The sequence below is a fragment of the Talpa europaea genome (assembly GCF_964194135.1).
Source record: "Talpa europaea genome assembly, chromosome: 11".
In the NCBI taxonomy this organism is placed as follows: Eukaryota; Metazoa; Chordata; class Mammalia; order Eulipotyphla; family Talpidae; genus Talpa; species Talpa europaea.
Window position 1 is genome coordinate 71,700,877 of NC_140078.1, and position 25,392 is coordinate 71,726,268.

A 25,392-nucleotide genomic window follows, 5' to 3' on the forward strand; every position below is an offset into this window, starting at 1 on the left:
ATGGAGCTGGGCCCGGAGCCCCCGCACCGCCGCCGCCTGCTCTTCGCCTGCAGCCCCCCTCCCGCGCCGCAGCCGGTCGTGAAGGCGCTGTTTGGCGCACCTGCCGCCGGGGGTCTGTCTCCTGTCACCAATCTGACGGTCACCATGGACCAGCTGCAGGGGCTGGGCAGGTACGGGGGGTACGGATGAACGGTGCTTTAGGCCTCTGGCCTTCCAGACGGCTCGCGGGGAGATCAGGCCGGGAAGCCGACAGGGAGAAGGGTGAGACCTATAGGCCCTGGTCTGCCGCTGGTCTGGGGCCCGCCATGTGCACCCTCCCCCCAGGCGGAATGTTGGGCGGGAGAGGCCGTTCGGACCCTCCAGGGCCGCTCTTAGTGCCCGAGACAGGCCTGGTAGCGGAGTGGGAAAGGCCCCGGTCCCCCAACTTCGCCACCCTTTTCGGATTGCTCTGTACTCCTGTCCCTATCCCAGGAAACTCCTTGAAATCCACTCTCGGGGTTGGGGGGTTGGGGAGCGGAGGCTCACCCTTTGCTGGAGCACCTCGCTGGATCATAGTTTCCTGTGAGCTTTGTTCCTTCTCAACAAAGGGACGTGGCATTTTATTTCCTGGTGTTTGTGCATAATCCTCAATCCCTCGCCCCGTGCATATTCCTGATGTCTACCTAGATGCTTTCTAAGGCCAAGCCTTTTTTTTTTTTTTTTTACTAAACTTCTCCATAACTGGAAAGAGCCCTGGACTTTTTCTTGTTAAAACATGCATCTCACAGTGTGTCTGGTGATGCCTCTTTCTTTTCAATCGTGGATATCCCAATTTTTAAGTAAGTACTTGTCTTCCAACTTCTCTGAAATGCTGGAACTTATATTCATCTTTCATCCCTGCTCCTAACACAGTACCTAGATAACATGCTCATTGCAGGAAATACTCCCAACTTTTATCACCATCATTCTATTCTACAGTATGAACCAGGCCCTCCAGTCCTTTCTCTTTTCCTTTTGTGCCCAAATACTGAGTGTCCTGGGTGGCAAAATGGAATCTGTGGTATGGCCTAGAAGTAATGATGGTTGCTGGCAGCCTGGCTACTTATTAGCCTCATGGCCTGTCTCCTGTATGTAGCCTTTTAACTGTATTTTTGAAATACATAGAAAACTGTTTCTCTCATTTTCAGTGAGTGTGAACAGCCACCGAAGGCAAGAAACAGCAGTTTGCAGAGAATGGGCTCCTCTGAGTCAACAGATTCAGGTATTCTTTTAATCTTAAAGATTTATCATTGTTTGCTTTGTGGGAAGAACAATACTTGGAATTTGCTAAAACATGTGCTTTCACCTAGGAATTTAGCTTGGTGAGTAGTTGTGACAGAACTCAGGGAAGTGACAAACACCCTTGAGACCAGCACAAAGGAGCCACTGTGGTAGTTTGTAAAGAAAGGAAGCAAGGAGGTGATATGTATCTGTAGTAAAGTAAAATGAACCACACATCATCTTTAAGTGGCATTCGAAAATCTTGTTGGTTAAGATGCTGGTCAAATTGTTGGCAGGATAATGAAATGATTTCAGTGAACATGCTTTGGAAGCAGTGTTTCAGTATGTTTTATTCTGATTCATAAATTCACATTACAGTAGGGTTTCTCTAGATGTCTACCGGGACATCTTATTTGCAAAGATAAGAGTGTTTGGGGTACAGAAGTCTAATATAGGGAACTACAAGAGCAAGTCTTAAAATGTATGCTTAAGAATTAGGGATAGGGTTCTCATTTGTGATAAAGAGGCAAGTAAGAATGTATAATAATAGGTATACTATGAAGATACTAAGATATATACAAATATGAAGTTTTTGGTCACAAAATAGACTTGACTTCACTTCTGGCAAAGGTCCAACTCTTGAGGCTCCGTTGACTTGCATAAAAGAAGTAGTACTAATAGTTTTATTTATGCATTTTTTTTATATAGAGGCATGTTTTATTTATTGTTTGTTTTGTTTATACATGCACTGGGTACAGTCAGAAGCGCGGGAGGGTGAGAGAATTCACCAGAGCCAGAGCGGGGAGCAGAGCAGGCAGAAGGACCGAAGTACACTGCTGAGGGAAGCAGCGGGTGGCAGGAGAGGTCTGCGCGCCATGTGGGACCCTCCTCTGGTGGCCGGGGAGCAGCTGGGGATCAAACCGGCGCCACAGAGGCCACGGGCAGCTTTGCAACTCAGCGCTCAACTGCTGCACCACCGGGGAGGCCCTTATTTATGCATTTTTTTAAAAAGATTTATTCATTTATGTATACAAGCATTGGGGTACAGGCCAGAGGTGTGAGGGGTGGGAAGATTCACCAGAGACAGAGTGGGGAACAGAATAGGCAGATTGACTGAAGTACACTGCTGAGGGGGAGCAGCGGGCAAGTCAGGAGAGGTCTGCTGCGCCATGTGAGTCACCAACCTGGCAGGGGAATTGAACTCATGCTGCAGTGGCTGCAGATTGCTTCATAGTACTGTGTCTTAATCCCTTACACCACCTGGGAGGCCCCTTATTTATGCATTTATTGTGTATTTTTTCTTGAGTTTTTCTTTTTCTTTTTCTTTTTTTTTTTTTTTTAATTTCCCACAGGCTTTTGTCTGGATTCTCCCGGACCTTTGGACAGTAAAGAAAAGTATGTATTTGTTACCTTTTTTTTTTTTTTTAAGATTTATTTATTTAAATGATTTTTTTTTTTATAGAGGCATGCTTTATTTATTTGTTTTGCTGGTTTGTTTGTTTGTTTTGTTTATACATGCACTGGGTACAGTCAGAAGTGCGGGAGGGTGAGAGAATTCACCAGAGCCAGAGCGGGGAGCAGAGCAGGCAGAAGGACTGAAGTACACTGCTGAGGGGAGCAGCGGGCGGCAGGAGAGGTCTGCGCGCCATGTGGGACCCTCCTCTGGTGGCCGGGGAGCAGCCGGGGATTGAACCGGCGCTGCAGAGGCTGCGGGCAGCTTCGCAACCCAGCGCTCAACCGCTGCGCCACCAGGGAGGCCCCAGATTTATTTATTTATACAAGCACTGGGTACACTCAGAAGTGCGGGAGGGTAAGAGAATTCAGCAGAGCCAGAGCGGGGAGCAGAACAGGCAGAAGGACCAAGGTACACTGCTGAGGGGAGCAGCGGGCGCTGCAGGAGAGGTCTGCGTGGGATCAGAGGTTAGGCGGCCAGGGATTGAACCAGCACTACAGAGGCTGCAGGCAGCTTTGCAACCCAGCACTCAACTGCTGCGCCACTGGGGAAGCCCTGTATGTTACTTGTATTTACTTATTTATTTATTTATTTATAAAGATTTATTTATTTATTTATTTATACAAGCACTGGGTACAGTCAGAAGCGTGGGAGGGTGAGAGAATTCACCAGAGCCAGAGCGGGAAGCAGAGAAGGCAGAAGGACCGAAATACACTGCTGAGGGGAGCAGCGGGGGGCAGGAGAGGTCTGCGCGCCATGTAGGACCCTCCTCTGGTGGCCGGGGAGCAGCCGCGGGGATCAAACCAGCGCTGTGGAGACTGCGGGCAGCTTCGCAATCCAGCTCTCAACCGCTGCGCCACTGGGGAGGCCCTGTATGTTACTTTTAAATGTTTGTTTAAGAAAAGAACTTCTCTTAAAATTTTTTTTTTTTTTAAGATTATTTTTATTTATGCATACAAGACCTGGGGTGTAGGCCAGAGGTGCAGGGGTTGAGGATTCACCATAGACAGAGTGGGGAGCAGAACAGCTGGATCTACTGAAATACACTGCTGAGGGGAGCAGTGGGCGAGACAGGAGAGGTCTGCTGCACCATGTGTGTTAGCTCCCTGGCTGTGGATCAAACTCAGGCCGCAGTAACTGGGGATAGCTTGATAGTGCTCAAACTTAACCCCTTGTACCACCAGGGAGGCCCTGGGCTTGCTTTTTTTCAGAAGCCCAAGTGTTATGGGTGCTTGTAAGAACAAGACAACTTCAAGAAATCTGTTCTGTGTTATCTAAAACCTAAAATGGGATTATGTGATTGTTCTGTTACCCAAACCATCGGGCAGACACTATGCATCAGCTAATATGAATATCTCTTTACTTGATTTATTCTCATTTACCTTCTGATTTCATTGCAGCCTTGAAAATCCCATGAGAAGAATAAATTTCCTACCTGTAAGTTAGTTCCCTTGTTTATTTTGTTTTTGTTTTTGTTTTTGTTTTTGTGGGACCCTCACCGGTGGCCAGGGATTGAACTGGCGCTGCAGAGGCTGGGGGCAGCCTTGCAACCTAGCACTCAACCACTGTGCCACTAGGGGAGGCCCTCCCTTGTTTATTTTGAACTAATATCTTTATCTGACCCCTTAAGTACCATTGTGATCTTGATGGTCAACCTTAATTTGGATAGTGAAGACTATTTTACCTTAGCCTCATAAACACTAGAGCAACTTCAATAATGACTGTTTCTTGAGAGCTTTTCTTTCCATCTCTAAATACCAGAGTTTTATCAAACCAGTAAGTATTGGATGTTACTTTGGGCATGATTTGTCATACTGAATCCCTACTGTGAGAGGGCTTTAGACCCTGTGAGGTTAAGTATAAAGCCATGTAGTGGGAAAGTTGTATCCTATGTTCTGACAAGTGGAGGTCTGGTCACATTTACTGCTTACCTACTTCCGTATGAGGAGCTAGGCCTTCCTTTGCTCTCCTTTTCTTTTGAGAACTATTTCCATGAAATAGTCATTTATGTACCTAATTCCTTTTTTCATTTCGATAGCAGAAGCTCTTGGGGTGTAGCCCAGCTCTGAAGAGGAGCCATTCTGATTCTCTTGACCATGATGTCTTTCAACTGATTGACCAAGATGAGAACAAGGAAAATGTGAGTGCGGCATCAATATATTAACCTAGGGCAGAGGTAAAACTCACCAGTGTAGGTGGCTTATAAATAAGTGACTGGATTGCTTTCTGGGAGACTAAATCTTCACTAAAATCATGCATGGTCTTTGGAGTCATTTCTTTGTAAGATAGAAGTAGTAGTACCTTGTGGTGTTGTGGATTACAATAAGATTATATTGTATATGTATATATATAGATATGTGTATAGATAGATAGATAGGGCTTTTTAAATGGCTCCTGGCGTGTGGGAATTGTTCAGATGATAGCTCTTAGGAGTAATTATATCTATGAATAATTTATCTGTTTAGGGTCTGCCCTAGCTTTCCTTGCTTCTTTGCATTACCCCTGGGATGAGTTGTAAGCTCAGGAAAAAACTTCTTGGCAGTATCTGAAAGAATAGGGCCAGGGCCTCCCTGGTGGCACAGGGGTTAAGTCTCAGCACTATCAAGCTATTGCCAGCTACTGTGGCATGAGTTCAACCCCTGGCTAGGATCTGTCTTGCCTGCTGCTCCCCACTCTATCTCTGGTGAATCCTCTCCCACTCCCACCTCTGGACTATACCCAGGTCTTGTATGCATAAATTTAAAAAAATAAATCTTTAAAAAAAGAATAGGGCCAACAAGTGCCAGGGAATATCTATAACTGGTATCATCACTTAAATGGTAACTTACGGGGTAAGCTGTGGTCTATCCAAAAGTCCAAAAAAACACCCCAGTGAGGCTTTTTCTCACACCTGACTGGCTGCCCTGCACAGGATTGGCCTCCAATATCATTCTATGAATTAGCTCAACTTTTCCAGCCTAATGTCTCACCATATTCCCATATTTATTTCCCACCACTTTCCATTCCTGCTAAAATGCCACAGGTCATAATCTTTATAATGTTACAGACTTATTTTAAAACTTGCCTCCCAATTGATGATTCCTTTGACAGTTTGCAAGATTTTCTGAGAAATAATACGGAAATGAGCTCCAGCCTTGAGCACTTGTAATACTGCTTTACCTCTGTGTAGTACTTTCTAGTAAACAGGCTAACACTGTCTGAATACCTAGTTTCTTCCTCAGCCCCCCTCAAACTTGGCTTCTCCCAGAATTGCTTACTTGGACTTTGGTCTAGATTATAGGTTTAGAAGAGCTTTTGTACTAAAGTCCTATCTAGCCTTATAATAATCTTAGGGACATCACTTAAGGCCTAATGTCCCAACTGTAAAATGGGAATAATTAGGTTGTGGTTGATAGTTAAATGAGTTAATGCACAGAAAGTGTTTAATATTGTGTTGGTATACCGATATTCTATGATATGACCTGTTACTGCTTCAGGCATTTAATGACAGATTCTTGGGTGGATATTTTGGGGTAGGGGATATTATGAGTGTTTTCTTAAACTTTATTTATTTTTAAAGATTTATTTATTTATGCATACAAGAAGTGGGGTACAAGCCAGAGGTGTGGGGTGAGAAGTTTCACCAGAGACAGTGGGGAACAGCAGGTGAGACAGGAGAGGTCTGCTGCGCCATGTGGGTAGCTCCCTGGCCAGCCAGGGATTTGAACTCAGGAGAGGAACTAGTGCTACAGAGGCTGCGGATAGCTTCACAGTGCTGCACTTAACGCCTTGCGCTACCAGGGAGGATGTTTTTTTAAACTTTAAGTAGATGAAATCATGTACTATGTTCTATATCACTTTGGCTTTTTTCACTTCTTTAACTTACCGTGAAAGATTCATTCATGTTGTTGAGTAATGCAGTAGTTGTTTTGTTTGTTTTCTTACTGATTTTAGCAGGGAATGTAATGATTTTTAGTGGGAAAACTTACATCCATTGGTAGGAAGAAGGTGGAGATACAGATCCCTCAAATATATAAATCTAGAATGAATAGGTTTATTCCCATTCATAGGCAATTGAAATGACTTTGCTTTAGATTTTAAAAAGCTGTAGATTTAGCCTATAGCTCAGCATTTTGTATTCTTAGTAGATAATCATGTGTTTATTAGGAAACTTCCTTGAGAAGTTAGCTGTTGACCAAGTCTTTAGAATTCTTAGTTACCGAGATCCAGTGTTGGAATTAGATCATAGATAGGTAAACCCTTAGTTGGAGGCAGGTATAAAGGGGCTCAGTGCCAGCACCCTTGCCTGTCTCACCTGACCTATATATAGTCCAGGCCCTGGAGCTGCTTTTTTTTTTTTTTAAAGATTTATTTATTTATACAAGCACTGGGTACAGTCAGAAGCACGGGAGGGTGAGAGAATTCACCAGAGCCAGAGTGGGGAACAGAACAGGCAGACTGATGAAGAAATACACTGCTGAGGGGAGCAGCGGGCTAGGCAGGAGAGGTCTGTCGCGCCATGTGAGAGACTCTTGCCGGTGGCTGGGGATCGAACTGGCGCTGCAGAGGCTGCAGGCAGCTTCGCAGCCCAGTGCTCAACCACTGCACCACCAGGGGAGGCCCTGGAGCTGCTTTTTATAGACAGTGGAAGATATCTCAACCATACTGTCTTGCAGGAAGCCTTTGAGTTTAAGAAGCCAATAAGACCTGCGTCTCGTGGCTGCCTGCACTCTCATGGACTTGAAGAGGGTAAAGATCTCCTCACACAGAGGCAGAACTCTGCCCCAGCTCGGATGGTATGTGCTCTGGCTTTCATAGGGGACTTCCTGATGGGAAGAGAATTAAAGCACACTTAACTAACTTGGAGTAGAAGACACAATAACTTTTACTATCTTTGCTTTGACTTTGTCTTTGAAAGTTAGGCTATTATATTTTTGGTGTTTTTTGCTGTGTCTGGAGAGTAAACTAGCGGAAGCAGAGTAAGATATGGTGTGTTTGAAATACTGGACTTAAGGAATAACTTGACCTTGTCCTTTCTGGGGAAATAATCTGGTTGTTCTTTTATTTATTTAATTTAAAGAGCAGGTTTATTAGAAAGGGGATAGGAGAGTAAAAGACACTTGAATAGACACAAGTGGGCAGGAAGAGCTGCCCCGAGGGAACAGGTTTGCTAAGAGAGGCCTGCATGGTTGCAGGCTGGCGGCCTTGAGAACAGTGGCCTCCGCTGAGGGAGGTCAGTGAAGAGAAGTCCCTGCATGGTACAGGTGACAGGCAGGAAGGAAACTGCTGCCCTGCAGGAGAGAGTTGGTGAAAAGAAGCACTGCATAGTCACAGGGGGACAGACGGAGTGCTGCCTGGTCATTCTTTTAAATGTATGTATGTTCCTTAAAACTTTTATCATGTATCCTGATTGCTAGAGATACTTCCCAGAATGCTTTGTTTGGTGAGAGCACTTGACTACTTCCAAAGGTGGTTTATTGAGAGCTATTATAAGTTCCTGTGAACCTACTGCCTATAGGTTACTTGACAGTATTTGGAGCCCATGGCATTTTATTTGTCAGGCAGATTGTCATTACGCCAGAGTTTCCTACTGGTGACCTCACAGTTTTATTTGTAAAGACTGGAGATGCCCAACTTCAGCAAAATGACCACATTTGATTCCCAGGTTTTCCTGGGAATCTGAAAATACCACCTTTCAGTCTGACTTGTGATCTGAGGTTCAGGTCCAGCTGTATTGCTGCTGCTCCGTCTAGCATTTGCACACATGAAGTAACTGGATTTTTCCCAGTTTTACTGATTGAAAAAGAGTGATCAGGGCCTCCCTGGTGTCACAGGGGTTAATCTTAGTGCTGTCAAGCTATCACCAACCACTGTGGCATGAGTTCAATCCCCGGCCAGGGAGCCAACCCACATGGCGCAGCAGACCTCTCCTGTCTCACCTGCGGCTCCCTTCAGCAACGTATTTCATTAGCTCCACCTGGATCCGCCTGTTCTGCTCCCAACTCGGTCTCTGGTGAATCCTCTCACTCCCCACACCCTTGGCCTAAACCCAGTTCTTGTATGCATAAATAAATAAAATGAATTTAAAAAAAAATTTGATCAGGGAGGTTGGGTAATTTGCCAAAGGACAGATAAATAGGAAACCAGGATTTTTAGTCTTGCAAGTGAAGACCAGTGCACCAAGTGCTCTTATCTCTTGGCTACCCCTAATTGTTAATGCTGAGGATGCATACTGAAAGCCAGTGCTAATTGTACCTGTTAGACTTTTTATCATGTCTGGGGGTATTTCTTTTGTATCCTTGCTTTAGTTTCTAAACACCACCTATCTTTCCTCATAGTGTCTTCTTATAAGAAGAATCAAGGAGAAAAAATTAGGTTCTGTTGGAGATTTGTGTGAATTTTCTGTGTCACATCTATACCTGGGGGGCAGGAGGTCCCAGAACTGAGGTCACAAAAATTGGTATTATAAGAGTGTAATTCTTAGCACTATTATAGTTACCTAGACTCTGTTGACTGAAAAACTGCTTGTTTGCTTAGGTATGCGTAGATGTTCAAGATCAGAGATGCCACAGAATTTGTTTTATGTTGTGAAGCAAAGCTAGTGCCTGAAATAGTGAAGTTTATCTCTAGATGGTAGATTTATGGGTGTGTTTTCTAAATTTTCTATAGTAAATATATATTCACTTTATAATGAGGTTTTCCACAGACTGCCTTCTGAGGTGCCCCATTTGTACTCTAGGAATGTTTTTCTCGTAGGGAGTGAATGTTGGGGAGAAAAGCTTGAACTTTGGAGTCAAAAAGCAGTAAACTGTGATTTTGGTAATCTATTAAACTTTTGTTTCCTGATTTATTTATTTTTTTTTTTAAATTTTTTTTTTTTTTTTTTTTTTTTTTTTTTTAGAGGCATGCTTTATTTATTTGTTTGCTGGTCTGTTTGCTTGTTTTGTTTATACATGCACTGGGTACAGTCAGAAGTGCGGGAGGGAGGGTGAGAGAATTCACCAGAGCCAGAGCGGGGAGCAGAGCAGGCAGAAGGACCGAAGTACACTGCTGAGGGGAGCAGCGGGCGGCAGGAGAGGTCTGCACGCCATGTGGGACCCTCCCCCGGTGGCCAGGGAGCAGCCGGGGATCGAACCGGCGCCGCAGAGGCCGCGCGCAGCTTCGCAACCCAGCGCTCAACCGCTGCGCCACCGGGGAGGCCCCTGTTTCCTGATTTATTAAATAAAAAACTATTTTGTGAGGCTTAAATGGAATCATATATGTAAAGATTATATCATAGTGTCTGGCACAAGTAGTTCCTCAGTTAAAAACTGATCAGCTTCATTTAAATTTCAAGTCCAAAGAACTGGGATAGACTTTCTACAAGCAAACCACCCTTTATTTCTTTCTGTTAGACTACTAGAAAATTAATAAGTGATCACCATAGAGATTTGAATCTTCTCATCCCTCATTTTAGCAAATTATCATACTATCAGTTATACCTCATGTTCATTCCCACTTACCCATTACAATCCTCTGATAAAACAAACCTTGTCTTTCACAAGGGTATCCCTAGATCCCACTGGAAGGTGAATTGCTTCTGGCAATACTTTGTGAACCCTACTAAGCTTGATTCGACTCAGGAGTATTAGTGAACATCAAATCCTTCATATTCTTGAGTATCATTTTCCTTCACTTAGTAGCTGTTAAAATTTTCCTTATGACAAATACAGAAAAATTAGTGACCCATTTAAAGAAACCGAACTGATTATTAACAAGCTATGAATTCTGTCTTGTAGTTTTCCTCAAATGAAAGAGATAGCAGTGAACCAGGGAATTTCATTCCTCTTTTTATGCCCCAGTCACCTGTGACATCCACTTTGTCTGATGAAGATGATGGCTTCATGGATCTTCTTGATGGAGAAAATCTGAAGGTACTCTGTAGTTGTATATGTGTATTTCTTCCTATCCGTTCCACTAACTTCCCCTGGAGAAAATATGTGAAGAACAGTAATTCCCAGGGCTTTTAATAGGCTTTTTTATTTTATTTTTTTTTTAGGATTTATTTATTTATTCAAGCACTGGGTACAGTCAGAAGCGCGGGAGGGTGAGAGAATTCACCAGAGCCAGAGCGGGGAGCAGAGCAGGCAGACTGACGAAATACACAGCTGGGGGGAGCAGAGGTGTGGCAGGAGAGGTCTGTGTGCCATGTGGGACCCTTGCCCTGAGGCCGGGGATCGAACTTGTGCTTCAGAGGCTGCGGGCAGCTTTGCAACCCAGCGCTCAACTGCTGCACCACCAGGGAGGCCCTCCCAGGGCTTTAATTGGCTATTTTTGTTCTATTTTAAAATCTTTTTTTTTTTTCTTTTTTTTTTTTTTAAGATTTATTTATTTATTTATGCAAGCACTGGGTATAGTCAGAAGCGCGGGAGGGTGAGAGAATTCACAAGAGCCAGAGCGGGGAGCAGAACAGACAAACTGATGAAATACTCTGCTGAGGGGAGTAGCGGGCATGGCAGGAGGGGTTTGTGGCACCATGTGGGACCCTTGCCCTGCGGCCGGGCATTGAACCTGTGCTGCAGAGGCTGCAGGCAGCTTTGCAACCCAGTGCTCAACTGCTGCATCACCAGGGAGGCCCTCCCAGGGCTTTAATTGGCTATTTTTGTTCTATTTTAAAGTCTTTTGGTGAGATTTTTATTGACAAAATTTCTAGCCTGGTTAAATCATATGGGGGCTTCAAAAGAAAAGGCATTGATATGAAACTACTTGCCCTGAAGAAACTTGGCATTATGTTTTTGGGTAAGAGACATGAAGCAGTGGAGACCTAGTTGCCACGTGGTATAAAACTATAGAGAAATCTCCTCACATACCCTCCAGAGATACTTTAAGCTATGTTCAGATACCTGCGATTCTCTCTGCAGTCAAATGCTCTACCCCTGAGCTATACCCCCTCTGCGATTCTCTCTGACCTTAAAATGTTGAAGTGGGAAAGAAAGGTGAACATTAGACGCTTTCTCTCCAGGTCTGTCTGTATTCTTCAGACAGAATTAATACCTAAAGCATTTAAACTAATGTTAGTCTGTGCTCCATCTTTGAATCACTGTTTTCTCTTGCTTTAGAATGATGAAGAGACCCCGTCATGCATGGCAAGTCTCTGGACAGCTCCCCTAGTCATGAGAAGAACTATAAATCTTGTAAGTTGTCCCAGTCTGTCAGGAGGGAGTTTGAATGTTTAACCTTTGGGACAGTGTACTAAACTTAACAAAAAAACTAACCCTATAACCCACATCACAGGAAACCAAAATATTTTCATTTGTGATTCTATCTTAAACTACATAAAAAGTGGTATTGGTTTAGGTTTTAATTGACAGCTTCATGACTGGTCACTTTGTAGCTGGCAAAAAGAATATGCTCTTATGTAACATGAAGACTTTAGCTACAGGCCCATTTACTATATCACTTGACCTAACTAATGGCCCTGTAGCAGACAGCTCTTCCTCAGAGAGTGTTGACTATAAAAAGGCTGAGAACCCATTCCAGGAGATGCTAACTGCCCTATTCTGATGGGTAGGGAGAGAACATACTGGACTACCACATTTTATTTTCCGTAGTTGGGAGAGTGTGGAAAATATTGCCCATTCAGAGAACAATCAGAACAAATGAGAAGACTCAAAACTGTTACAGGTATTATGGTCTGGTTGAAAAATGTTGACATGGAAAACTTCATTTGAAGAATTGGTATTGTTAAATGCAGTAAAATAACAACTGGTTTTAGACTGAAGAACTTTAGCAGAACTCGGAGTGACCACTACAGGAGTAAGATAGCTGTTTGTTTTGAGCCAGAAAGATGAGTTAAGGTATGGAAAAATCTTTTTTTTTTTTTAAATACGAACTAGGGTGTAGGCCAGAGGTGTGGGGGTAAGAGGATTCACCAGAGACAGAGCGGGGAGCAGAACAAGGGGACTGACTGAAATACACTGCTAAGGGGAGCAGCAGGTAAGACAGGAGAGGCCTGCTGAGTCATATGTGGGTTAGCTTCCTTACCAGGAATTGAACTCAGGCTGTAGTGGTGATAGCACTGAGACTTAACTTGTAGGCCACCAGGGAGACCCCAAGATATGGAAAGTCTTGAGAATACCACACATATATATGTGAAGGGTGGTTGTCCAGGAAGGGATATTATAGAAGATGAAACAAGTAGCAGCTCAAGGTTCTTCACAATCGATCGTGATTAGTATCACTTAGCAGTCTAAACTGGGCTGCAGGTATGCATAGTAAGGGCACAAGGTAGTCATTTTTAAAACTTCATTCTTAGAAGAGTAAGATAGGAGGAATGGTTATTTTTCCATGTCTCAGTGGCATATTAACAGTGGAGTTAAGGTGTACACAGTGGTGTAGCAGCTTATCCGGTTACTGTGACTGTGTTAGAATCATGCATATGGCCACATCCATCTGCTTAATGGGTGGGTATTGTGGACTCTGCAAAGTCAGAATGTCCTTTGGAGCTAGGAAGAAACATAGGCGATGAGCAGCCACCTGAATGCTGTCAACAAGTCAGGAGGGATCCCCTAGAGAAGGCATGTTGGAGCAGGGAGTGCAGTTGTATGGCAACTCATAGTGGTGGGGGGTGAGGGGGCACAGAGTCTATTGACTCATGAAATTATATGAGGGAAGAGCAAGTAGCTCAGTGAAGTTGGAGAGCAGAGCAGGCAAGATTGTGGGACCTTTGACTTATCTGCCAATCTAAGGGGTTTAGACTTGATTTCCCTGGGACTTGGGTTTCTCAGAGTATGATTATGTTAATTGGAGGGGAAGCCTATTGCACCTATCCAGGAAAGTGCTGGAGATTTTCTAAATCATGTGGAGAGGAGGGAATGGATTGAAGGAATCTTCTAAATTAGAATTACTGGTATTTGAGGTGGTAGATAGAGGTAGAGGAAGAAGCCATAAGAATGACAACAGGACAGTTTGAGAGATTGCCTTAAGGTAGGTCCTTGATTTTGTTGGGTGGTTTTTATGTGTGTTTTCTGTTTAATTTCTTCAGAGGTAGAGATCCTCAAAAATGCCACTTCAGCTGAGGACAGCCAAAGTTTGAATGGAATGATAGAACCTAGGGAATATGGGTATTAGATTGGGTTTCAGCTACCTTCAAATTGTCCTTGAGGGATGCATTTCTTCTATTTGCATCTTTCCTAATCAGTAAATTTGTGTCAATTAGGAGGGACCAGAATTGTTTCTAACTCTAGCATCCAGGTAGTTTGAAAAAGTTTTATCAGTCAGAAGCCTGTAGTCTGAAGACTATTCAGTTGCTTTTTTTTTGATCATTCTTATTTATATTCCATAGCTTAGCTTCTAGCATAATGGTGGGCCATTCACACTAGGGAATTAACCTTCTACAAACACTACAGAATCAGTTGCTGGAGATTGTTGGAGCTAGGGTTTCTGCCCTTGAGGGGCTCACAATTCCCTCTGAGACCCTTCAAAAAGCTGTGGACCCTCTTTCCAAAAACCCTCCCAGCCCTTGTGGGTTAAAAAAAAAATCTCTGATCTTGCTTTTCTGAACATTCATTTTTATTTTTTTTTTTAATTTATTTATACAAGCACTGGGTACAGTCAGAAGCGCGGGAGGGTGAGAGAATTCACCAGAGCCAGAGCAGGGAGCAGAGCAGGCAGAAGGACCGAAGTACACTGCTGAGGGGAGCAGCGGGCAGCAGGAGAGGTCTGCGCGCCATGTGGGACCCTCCTCCGGTGGCCGGGGAGCAGCTGGGGATCGAACCGGCGCCGCAGAGGCCGCAGGCAGCTTCGCAACCCAGCGCTCAACCGCTGCGCCACTGGGGAGGCCCGTCTGAACATTCATTTAATGTCAGAAATCTAAGGAGAAAATTCTTAATCTCTGGGAGAGCCATATAGGGGGGATTCCCTGGGGACAAACAGAAACATTGCAAAGAAACAGCAATACTGAAATTGTAGTATCAGCTTAAAAAGGACTGGTTTACTGGGATATGAAAGGACAGTTTTGCACTAAAGGAAAAGTCAGGCCAAGGTACACTGAGTTGTGAACAGGCCGTGATAGTTAAAGTTGCTGAAGTTAGACTGTATTGGTCAGATTGGCTACCCTCAGACTCTGGGAAATTATTCTTAAAAGACCAGGTAGAGAGAGGGCTTTTGAATACAATTTTGAGAGACAGTGGCTCCTCTGCTCCCTTCAGACGTTATATTCTTAATTCTTTTTTAACCACCTTACTCATTTTTATTGTATAATCTGGTTAACTCACATCTTTCCTGGATTTAGGAACATACTAAAATCTGTAGAGCTGTTCAAGAAAGGTTAAAGCAATAAAGTACAGGGGAAGAGACAAGCCACAATTGTGTTCCCGGCTGGAAGGTGACATTTAATTGATTCTTAGGACCCTGTGTAGACAGTAAGCTTTTTCTTTTAAAGATTTATTTGTGCATACAAGAGCTGGGGTATAGGCCAGAGATGCGGGGAGTGAGAGGATTCACCAGAGACAGAGTGGGGAACAGAACAGGCAGATGACTGAAATACACTGCTGAGGGGAGCAGCAGGCGAGACAGAAGAGGTCTGCCACGCCATGTGGGTTGCTTCCTGGACAGCCGGGAATTGAACTCATGCTGCAGTGGTTGCGGATTGCTTCATAGTGCGGTGCTTAGCCTCTTATGCCACCAGGGAGGCAGTAAGCTTTTTGAGGGCATGTATTGTTTTCCTCATCTCCATAGTAATGTGCCCTTAGTACATGTTCATTGAGCAGCAGGTTTCCTTGACTACTATATGCCAGTCCCTGTGAGTTGCTGGGATCAAATGAATGTTCAGTGTCTGTTTCATAATTTGGGGTGCATCATAGATTATCCAGGAAGCCCTTGGTCAGTTCATTTTCTTTACCATCTAAGTGAGCAGGTTTTAAGGAAAGATTATTTTTCTTCTCCTTTAGGGCAATCGATGCAAGCTGTTTGATTCCCCTTCCACATACAGCTCCACTACCAGGTCAACATTGAAAAGACCAGAAAGATCTCAAGAGGAGTCCCCACCTGGAAATACGAAAAGGAGGAAAAGCATGGCGGGTTCCAGTCCTGGAGAGGCAGCTAGTCCAGAGAAGCCCCAGGAGGTTAGTTGTACAAGTTCTTTTGGTTTGAGGAGAGTCATGCGTATTTTTCTGTTTTAAGTTTCAATCTGGTTCTTTTTCTTTACTGAGACTTGCTGTTTTTGTTTTTCCTACCATGTTCATAATTCCTTTTGAAGCATTTTTATTATGATGGCTTCTTTAAAGTCAGATTATTTCAACTCTAAGGTGGTCATTTCTTATGTCAAGTTGAGATTTTCTTAGTATGAGCAAGAGATTTTCCGATTATATCCTATACATGTTAGGTATTATAAAGCACTGGTCTATGTAAATCTGTTTTTGTAGGCCTCCTCTGATACTGTGGGGAGAGTGGGGTAGAAGATCAGGTTCCTAACACACTCCCTATCACACATGGGATGGTGGAAGCCTCATTGCTAGGCAGGAGTGGGAATTTAAGCTCCCCACAAGACCTCCCCTCCATCGTCCTAGTGGAATGGAGATTGAGGCACTGAATTACAGCTGGGCCTGGTTGGAAGTGTAATCTCTCCCCTTGCTGACAGGTTATGGATTAGGACCATACTTTTTTTTCTTGGGTGTTTGGCTGAAGTGTAGAGTGTTAATTGTTACTGTCTGAAAATTTTTTGTCTTTACAGGCTACACAGGCTACCCTTTTCTTAATCTTTTGGTTAGGGAGAACTGGCTTCTCAGGGTTTCTTTATTTGTACTTACCTGTGGCCTAATGAGTTTGATTTTTTGACAATGGTTTCACCTATACTCAAGGAAAATATATCCTCTTGGGTGTCAAGTTCAGTATAATTAATTCTGTCTAGTCTGCTCAATCTAATAAATTGCACTGTTCATAGTTGTATGGTTTGTTTTGTGATTCTGTTATTTTTTAACTTTGTCTATTAATAAACAATAATGAGCATCATGTATCTCAGTGCACAAATATATTTTCAGATAGCTTCATGAGAACCTTATGAATCTGCTCTTTATTATTGGTTAGATTGTTTCTGGTCTTTTAGTACTGTACACATCTATAGTATTCATCATCTTCGCATGTTCACTTTGGGGGGAGTAAGTGGGATTGCTGAGCAAATGTTTTGTACACCATATTTTTCTAAAAAGGAGTCAGCAAAGCTTATGCCTGTTCTGTTCCCTGTTCTGGCTCTGGTGAATTTCTCTCACCCTCCTGCGCTTCTGACTGTACCCAGCGCTTGTATAAATAAATAAATCTTTAAAAAATAAATGAATAAATAAAAGTGGGATTTTAGGGCCTCCCTGGTGGTTCATGGGTTAAAGACAGCACTATCAAGCTATTGCCAGCCACTGCTGCAGCACTAGTTAGATCCCAGCCTCCGGCCAGGAGCAACCCCACATGGTGCAGCAGACCTTTCCTATCTTTGTTGCTCCCCTCAGCAGTGTATTTCAGTAGATCCACCTATTCTCCCCTCTCTGTCTCTGGTGAATCCTCTCCCCACACCTCTGGCCTACACCCCCATTCTTGTATGCATAAGTAAATATTTATTTATTTATTTATTTATTTATTTTGAAGTTTGAGGTCAGGTAATGTAATATTTTCCATTTCCCTCCCTTTTTCTTAGGGTTGCTTTGTCATTCGTGGCTTTTTTGGTGGTTCCATATAAATTTCAGTATTTTTTGTTAGGATTCTTAGAAAACGTTGCTGGTATTTTGATGGGGTTGTGTTAAATTTGTATATCATGTCAGGCAAGACAGTCATTTTGATTATTAGTTTCTCCCCTTCCTTGAGCAGGAGATATCCTTCCACCTCCTTGTTTTGCTATCTAAGTCCTTTACTCATGTCTTGTAGTTCTTGTATAGTTCTTTTACCTTCTTAGTCAGGTAGATTCTGAAGTATTTAATTGAAGTGTTATAAATTATTTTCTTAATTTCTTCTGCTTCTTGTTTGTTTGATTTTTGTATGTTGATTTTGTAACTTTGCTGTATACGTTTACTGTTTCTAATAACTATTGATGGAGTCTTTAGTATCTTCTGCATATAATGCTATATTGTTTGCAAATAGTGATCGTTTTACTTCTTTTCCTGTGAACATTTTTTTTATGGGATTTTTATTAGGAAACACTGACAAATAAAAAAAATAAATAAAATAAAATAAGTAAAAAATTTCAGAGTATTTTTTATTTTAATTTTTTTTTTTAGATTTATTTATTTATGCATACAAGAGCCGGGGCACAGGCCAGAGGTGTGGGGAGTGAGAGGACTCACCAGAGACAGTGGGGAACAGAATGGGCAGACTGACTGAAATACACTGCTGAGAGGAGCAGCAGGCGAGTCAGGAGAGGTCTGCTGCACCATGTGGGTCGCTCCTTGGCTGGCTAGGGGATCAAACTTGTGCTGCAGAGGTTACGAACAGCTTCATGAGTTGCATCTTAACCCCTTGCACCACCAAGGAGGCCCTGATCATTTCTTTTATGTATATATTGACCCTCGTGTTTTTTGTTTATTTCTGTATATTTCATTTTCTGGTATTTTTAAGTTCTCTTGTAGGGAAAATCTAAGCATTATGAGAATATCACTGTTTCACCTATCATCTACAGTAAATTTCTTTTTTTTTAAAGATTTATTTATGCATGCAAGAGCTGGGGTGTAGGCCAGAGGTGCAGGGGGGTGAGAGGATTCACCAGAGACAGGGTGGGGAGTGGAACAGGTAAATATACTGAAATACAGTGCTGAGGGGAACAGCAGACAAGTTAGGAGAGGTCTGCTGCACTGAGGGTTAGCTCCCTGTCTGGGTATCAAACTCAGGCAGTGGATGGCGATAACTGGATAGCACTGAGACTTTAACTCCTGTTCTGTCTGGGAGGCCCTACGCTTTAATTTCTTATGGATAAATACCTGTTATGGGACTGGTTGGCATGTGTTCGTTTAGTAGACAGCACCACACACACTTCCCAAAATGGTTTTATTCAGAACAATGTGTGAGAGTTCCGGTTCCTTACATTCTTTGGTGATGGCTTATAACTCTGTCTGGTAAGTGTGTACTATCTTGTTTTGATTTTGCATTTCTTGATAATCATGTTTCTTGGTGATAGGTTTTCCTTTTTTGCAAGTTGAGTTTGGTTTGGTTTTGGGTTTTTGCCTATTTTTCTGTCATAGTGTCTCTTATTTGTGTACTTTACATATTCAGATAATGTTTTTTTTTTTTAATTTAAAAAATAAATCTTTTATTAGGTATCTTTTCCCACTCACTCTAGCTTGCCTTTTGTCTTAATCTTGTTCTTTAGATGAACAGAATTTCTTGAATTTAAGTTATGTTGTAATTTACCATTCTCTTTTTTTTTTTTTAAGATTTATTTTATTTATTTATACAAGGACTGGGTATAGTCAGAAGCACGGGAGGGTGAGAGAATTCACCAGAATCAGAGCGGAGAGTAGAACAGGCAGAATGATGAAGTACACTGCTGAGGGGAGCAGCGGGCGGCAGAAGAAGTCTGTGCGCCCTGTGGGACCCCCGCCCACCAGCCGGGGATCGAACCGGTGTTGCAGAGGCTGCGGGTAGCTTCGCAACCCAGCACTCAAACGCTGCACCACTGGGGAGGCCCCAATCTCTTATTTTATGTTGAGTTTTCTTTTTGTCTACGGCTCAAGAAATCTTTACCTTCCTATGACTAGGCCTTTGGACATGCCCATATAATCCTGAGCTTCCTTGCTACTATGACAGGGAGTTCCAGATCCAATGTTGATACAAACATTAAGTGGATGTTTTTTAAAATTCTGTGCAGAACTTTGTTCTCATTCTCCCAATTTTGATTTGTTACAGGCTCTACATCAGTCTTTATCCCTGGCATCCTCCCCAAAAGGGACCATTGAGAACATTTTGGATAATGACCCAAGGGACCTTATAGGAGACTTTTCCAAGGTAATTGAAAGCAGATGCAGGGCCTCCCCTGTGGCGCAGCGGTTGAGCGCTGGGTTGCGAAGCTGCCCGCAGCCTCTGCAGCTCCTGTTCAATCCCCGGGCACCGGGTGAGGGTCCCACATGGCGCGCAGACCTCTCCTGCCGCCCACTGCTCCCTTCAGCAGTGTATTTCATCAGTCTGCCTGCTCTATTCTCCCCTCTGGTTCTGGTGGATTCTCTCTCTCCCGCGCTTCTGACTGTACCCAGTGCTTGTATAAATAAATAAATCTTTAAAAAAAAAAAAAAAGAAAAGAAAAGAAAGCAGATGCAAGTGGAGCTGCTCTAACTCTATAATGTGGGGTTGGCATAGGAGTCGTCGCCTGGAATTCCCCTCCACCTTTCTCTTTTTTTTTTTTTAAGATTTATTTATTTATACATACAAGAACTGGGGTACATGGGCCTCCCTGGTGGTACAAGGGGTTAAGCACCACACAATGAAGCAATCCATAGTCTCTGCAGCATGAGTTCAATCCCCAGCTGTCCAGGTAGCAACCCAGATGGCATAGCATACCTCTCCTGGCTCGCCCACTGCTCCCCTCAGCTGTGTACTTCGATTAATCTGCCTGTTCTGTTCCCCACTCTGTCTCTGGTGAATCCTTTCACTCCCCGCACCCCCTGCCCACACCTCTGGCCTGTATCCCAGCTCTTGTATGCATAAATAAAAATAAATCTTTTAAAAAAAAAGAACTGGGGTACAGGCCAGAGGTGTGGGGAACAGAACAGGCAGGCTGACTGAAATACACTGTGGAGGGGGGCAGCAGGCGAGACAGGAATTGTCTGTGCCATGTGGGTAGCTCCCTGGCCAGGGATCGAACTCGTACTGTAGTGGCTACGGATAGCTTCATGGGTTGCATCTTAACCCTTTGCACCACCAGGGAGGCCCCTCCCCTCAAGCTTTCTAAGATAGCACTCTGGGGTGCCCCCAAGGGCACTCAGTTTGAAAATTTTATTTATTTATTTATTTATGCACACAAGAGCTGGAGTACAGGACAGAGGTATGGGAAGTGGTGAGAGTATTCACCAGAGACAGAGTGGGGAACAGAACAGGCAGACTGACAAAATACGCTGCTGAGGGGAGCAGCGGGCGAGACAGGAGAGGCCTGCTTCACCATGTGGGATTCTCACTGGCGGGCCGGGAACGAACTGGCCCTGCAGAGGCTGCGGACAGCTTCATAACGCTGTGCTCAACCGCCTGCGCCACCAGGGGAGGCCCTACCCTTACTCTTTTATTCAGTAATTTAGCTAACATTTATTGAAGCACTTATTATTGTATGCTAGAAAAAGATTCTAAAATGAGATCTAGTTTCTCCCCACAAAAACCATAAGATGTGGTCATTAAAAGACTGTTGTACCATGAGGACATGAACCACATGTGCCACATGATCAAGTGAAATAACTGTCATGTAATATATGCAGCAGGCTAAGAGAAATATAAGGGGATTTGTCTCATCTAGGGGGTCTGGGATGTCTTTCAGCCAGGTAGGTTTTTAAGGAATAGAGAAACATACATGGATTAATGGGAAACAACTTTAGTCTGAAGGCTGGAAGAGCAAGCAAAGACCTGTGTGAATCCTTGCTGGTGTGGAATCTTCCATTTGAATGAAGCTGTTGGTTGTGTTTGTTATAATGACCCTGCACATGGCCATGAATGGGTGAGCTTCTGACTCATAGTTGCCCTCTGTGAGTAATTGCTGATGTGCCCATCATTTTGGGCTAAACTGGGTCAGTTTTTTCCATCTCCAAAGCCTAGCACATGTTAGGTGTTGCAATTAAAGAAATTGAAATAAGGATTTTGACCAAAGCAGGAGGAAAAGAAAATTTCCAAGGTTTTTTGTATTCAAATCTGGCTATATACCTTATAGGTTTGTGTGAAAATGTCAAGATGTTAATAAAATCCCTAGATGAGTAACTAGCATATATTACTGAGTTAATATTTCATTGGTTTTTTGTTTGTTTTTTAAGCTGCCTCTTACTATGCAGGCAAGCTATATAAATGTTGCATTATAGGCTTTCAGGTTTGCTAAATATCTTCTTTTTGTTTTGTTTTGTTTTCTTTTGTTTAAGGGTTATCTCTTTCATACAGTTGCTGGAAAGCATCAGGATTTAAAATACATCTCTCCAGAAATTGTAAGTCATCCTTTTGGAACATCCCATTTGTGGTTATTTGAATCTAGTTGTTCCTAGCAGCCAAAGGTGATTCTCCTTGACTTTCTTTTCACAGATGGCATCTGTTTTGAATGGCAAGTTTGCCAACCTCATTAAAGAGTTTGTTATCATTGACTGCCGCTATCCATATGAATATGAGGGGGGACACATCAAGGTATGGATTTCTGAGGCTTTTTGGCAAGTCCCACTGTCATGGGAGGCATAGAAGGAGCCCTAGACAGCATCTGACTTTTAAAGGGGTAGGGTGGGTGACACCTGACTGCTTCTTAGCACACATGGTGGTTATGAAAATGTTTTAAGGAGACAGTCGGTATAAAAGTCCTTTCATTCCCGGTGCATTGAAAGAATGTCTGTACTGCTGTCTACCATATTGTAAATGCTTCCTGTGTTGTCCCTCACACGATCACACCTCACAAATCAAGTGCATTTCTAGGTGATACCAATTGATTTCTACGCCATGCCTGAATGCCCCAGGCTTCTAATTAGGAAAAGCCATTTCTGGCAGCGTCCCAGTCTGTGCCAGGATTAGTGGTGCTTCTGAAGTATGTAGTTGAGTTGAGCCGTTCAGAGGTGGATGTTGAGACATATTTTCTGAGAAAGGAAATAAGTGGTTGTGCCATTTTAATTTTATTTTTTTTTATGATTTTATTTATTTGTTTATACAAGCACTGGGTACAGTCAGAAGCATGGGAAGGTGAGAGAATTCACCAGAGCCAGAGCAGGGAGCAGAACAGGCAGATGAAGTACACTGCTGCGGGGAGCAGCAGACACGGCAGAAGTCTGTCATGCCATGTGGGACCCTCGTCTGGTGGCCAGGGATCGAACCGGCACTGCGGAGACTGTGGGCAGCTTTGCAGCCCAGCGCTCAACTGCTACGCCACCGGGGAGGCTCCCCATTTTAATCTTTTAACCAGTAAAATAGTGTTGAAATACGTAAGGGGGTACTTTAAATATATGTTAGTGTTTGCCACTATCTTATGGCTTTTTAAAGCTACAAATTCACAAACACCACACATAAAGTACACCAGAGCCATAAGATAACTTGAGGTACCCATTCAAAGGTTAGTCTCACAGAATCATTAATGACAGATGTGAAACGCAGAGTGCCAAGAGTCTCTGGTGCTTCACAGGGTGCAGTAAACTTGCACATGGAAGAAGAGGTTGAAGATTTCTTACTCAAGAAGCCCATCGTACCCACTGATGGCAAGCGTGTCATCGTCGTGTTCCACTGCGAGTTTTCTTCTGAGCGAGGCCCTCGTATGTGAGTATTGCATAGAACTTCGCTTGGGCTGGACTTACGGTGCTTCTGTAGGGTGTAGTGGTATATGGCTCACACCTGGAGCTTACTTTATAGCATACTGAGCATCCTTTTGTCCATCACAAGTTATTTCTGTTTTGGTTTTTTTTTTTAAGGATTTATTTATTATTTATGCATACAAGAACTGGGGTATAGGCCAGAGGTGTATGTGGGGGATGAGTGTATTCACCAGAAACAAGTGGGGAGCAGAACAGGCAGATTGACTGAAATACATTGCTGAGGGGAACAGTGGGCGAGTCATGGGAGGTCTGCTGCACCATGTGGGTAGCTCCCTGGTCAGGGATCGAACTCTTGCTGCAGTGGCTACAGATAGCTTCATAGGTTGTATCTCAACCCCTTGCGCCACCAGGCAGGCCCTATTTCTGTTTTTAGCTTATATACATACCACGTAAATAGATAATACTGAAAAACAAATTCACATGTAATGGATTTTCTCAAATTCTTACCTATTTAGTAACAATTTTATGAAGCTACCTTGAAGCTTCCATGGGTTGGGCAGTAAGAAACCACCAGCCAGGTGAGGATATGGAAAAGAGTATTCAATCCAGACTTAGGTTGCAAGTATGTACCCTGAGGCAGGAGCAAGCTAAGCCTTTTTAAAAGCCACAGGAAAAAAGCCCAGTTATCTAGAAGAAGATAGGGAGAGACACTGATAGAGAAGGAAGCTGGGGAATGTGGCAAGATGAAGAAAATAGTGAGTAGCTAGGTCATAGGCTGTCAACTCAGGCTAGATTTAAGTGATGTCAGGGAGAATGCTGGCCAAGGTTAGATACTACAGACTTGTTTCACTGGGAGCAAGGGAAGTTGGGGAGGAGACTGCTTTACCTGGCGGTGGCACTGTCTGAACTTATTCCTAAAGCTCACACATGACCCGAAACTCGACACTGATTATTTCCAAGAATGAATATGAAGTTTGGAAGATGTGTGTAAGGAGTACCTACACTACTCCTTACACTGTGTTGTCCTTTTCATGTGTTCCTGTATGGAAAGAACTAACTTTGCTTTGGCTCTTATTCTTTATAGGTGCCGGTATGTGAGAGAGAGAGATCGACTTGGTAACGAGTACCCCAAACTCCACTACCCTGAGCTGTATGTGCTGAAGGGCGGATACAAGGAATTCTTCCTGAAATGCCAGGTAAGATGTGAGTGGAGAGTATGGTCCACTTCTTGCCCAGGTTGGATATGGGGTCTGTCTGGTGGTTTTGGCTGTTTATTACTACTGGGGCCTGGGGTTTAGCTGTGCGAAAAGAAGAGCCCTAGGAATCACAGTCAGATCAGATTGCTGCTTCCAGCCTTGCAGCCCCAGACAGGGAGGGAGCTAGATTGTGAGTGTGAGACAGGTGGATTCTGACCTTATCCTCACTTGTACCCCAGTCTCACTGTGAACCCCCCAGCTACCGGCCCATGCACCATGAGGACTTTAAAGAAGATTTGAAGAAGTTCCGTACCAAGAGCCGGACCTGGGCAGGGGAAAAGAGCAAAAGGGAAATGTACAGTCGTCTGAAGAAGCTCTGAGAGCTGCGGTGCTAGGCAGCAGCAGCCAAGCCTCTCTTCCTTCCTCCTTTTCACCCTCTTTGCTGCAAAGAAACTTGAGCAAAGAGGCCAGCTGACATTTGGAGAGAGGGCCTGGGGCTTCCATGCTTTAAACCTACTTCCCACACTCCCACAATTGGAGCCCAGACCATCTTGCTGGCCATGCCTCTTCTGTCCCCTGTAAGATGTCCTCCTCCTGCATCAGGACTGCTCTGCCAGGGCTATAGTGCCACAGCACAGTTCTGAGCACCAAGTCCAGATGTTCAAACTCTTCATTCCCTGCAGCTGGATGAGCCACTTGGGGCCTTACTGGGCACTGGCCTTCATTCTTGAGGGGAGGGGAGGAAAGTGGAAGTGGAGAGAAGTTACACAAACAGAAATGCTGCTGGCCAAATACCAAAGACAGCCTGGGAAGGAAAGGTCTTTTTGGGATAACCCATATCTTTAATTTATTCAACATCATCAATCACTTTATTTTTTTTTAACTCCTGGAGACTTATTTAACTGCTTCTTTAGGTCAAAATACTGCCATTCTAGGTAGGGTTTTAGCATCCCAGGGGCTACCTCTGCTTTTAATTTAAAAAAAAAAAGAAAGAAAGGAGGGGGGAAGAAGAGGCAAACTTGTGAGTTGTGGGACAGAGAATTAGGAGCTCTGTCAACCCCAGGAGGCACTGCGGTACTGGGGCTGCTGCTATTTAAAGTCAAGA

General features: G+C 43.6%; 1 protein-coding gene across 2 annotated transcripts; it reads left to right on the forward strand.

Annotated features, from left to right (window-relative positions):
• CDC25A (cell division cycle 25A) lies at nt 1-24,667 on the forward strand (the record flags this gene model as incomplete). 2 transcript variants are annotated; one of them, XM_084247285.1, is made up of 15 exons in its annotated part: nt 1-170; nt 1,167-1,240; nt 2,592-2,634; nt 4,093-4,129; nt 4,731-4,832; nt 7,348-7,467; nt 10,450-10,584; nt 11,770-11,844; nt 15,601-15,774; nt 19,532-19,630; nt 21,733-21,795; nt 21,890-21,988; nt 22,965-23,095; nt 24,176-24,287; nt 24,527-24,667. In XM_084247285.1, the coding sequence occupies 15 exons, from the start codon at nt 1-3 to the stop codon at nt 24,665-24,667; spliced, it is 1,575 nt and encodes a 524-aa protein (XP_084103411.1). The 2 variants fall into 2 exon arrangements, with proteins under 2 accessions (XP_084103411.1, XP_084103412.1); XM_084247286.1 differs by lacking the exon at nt 7,348-7,467.
• Nucleotides 24,668-25,392: the final 725 nt, after the last annotated feature.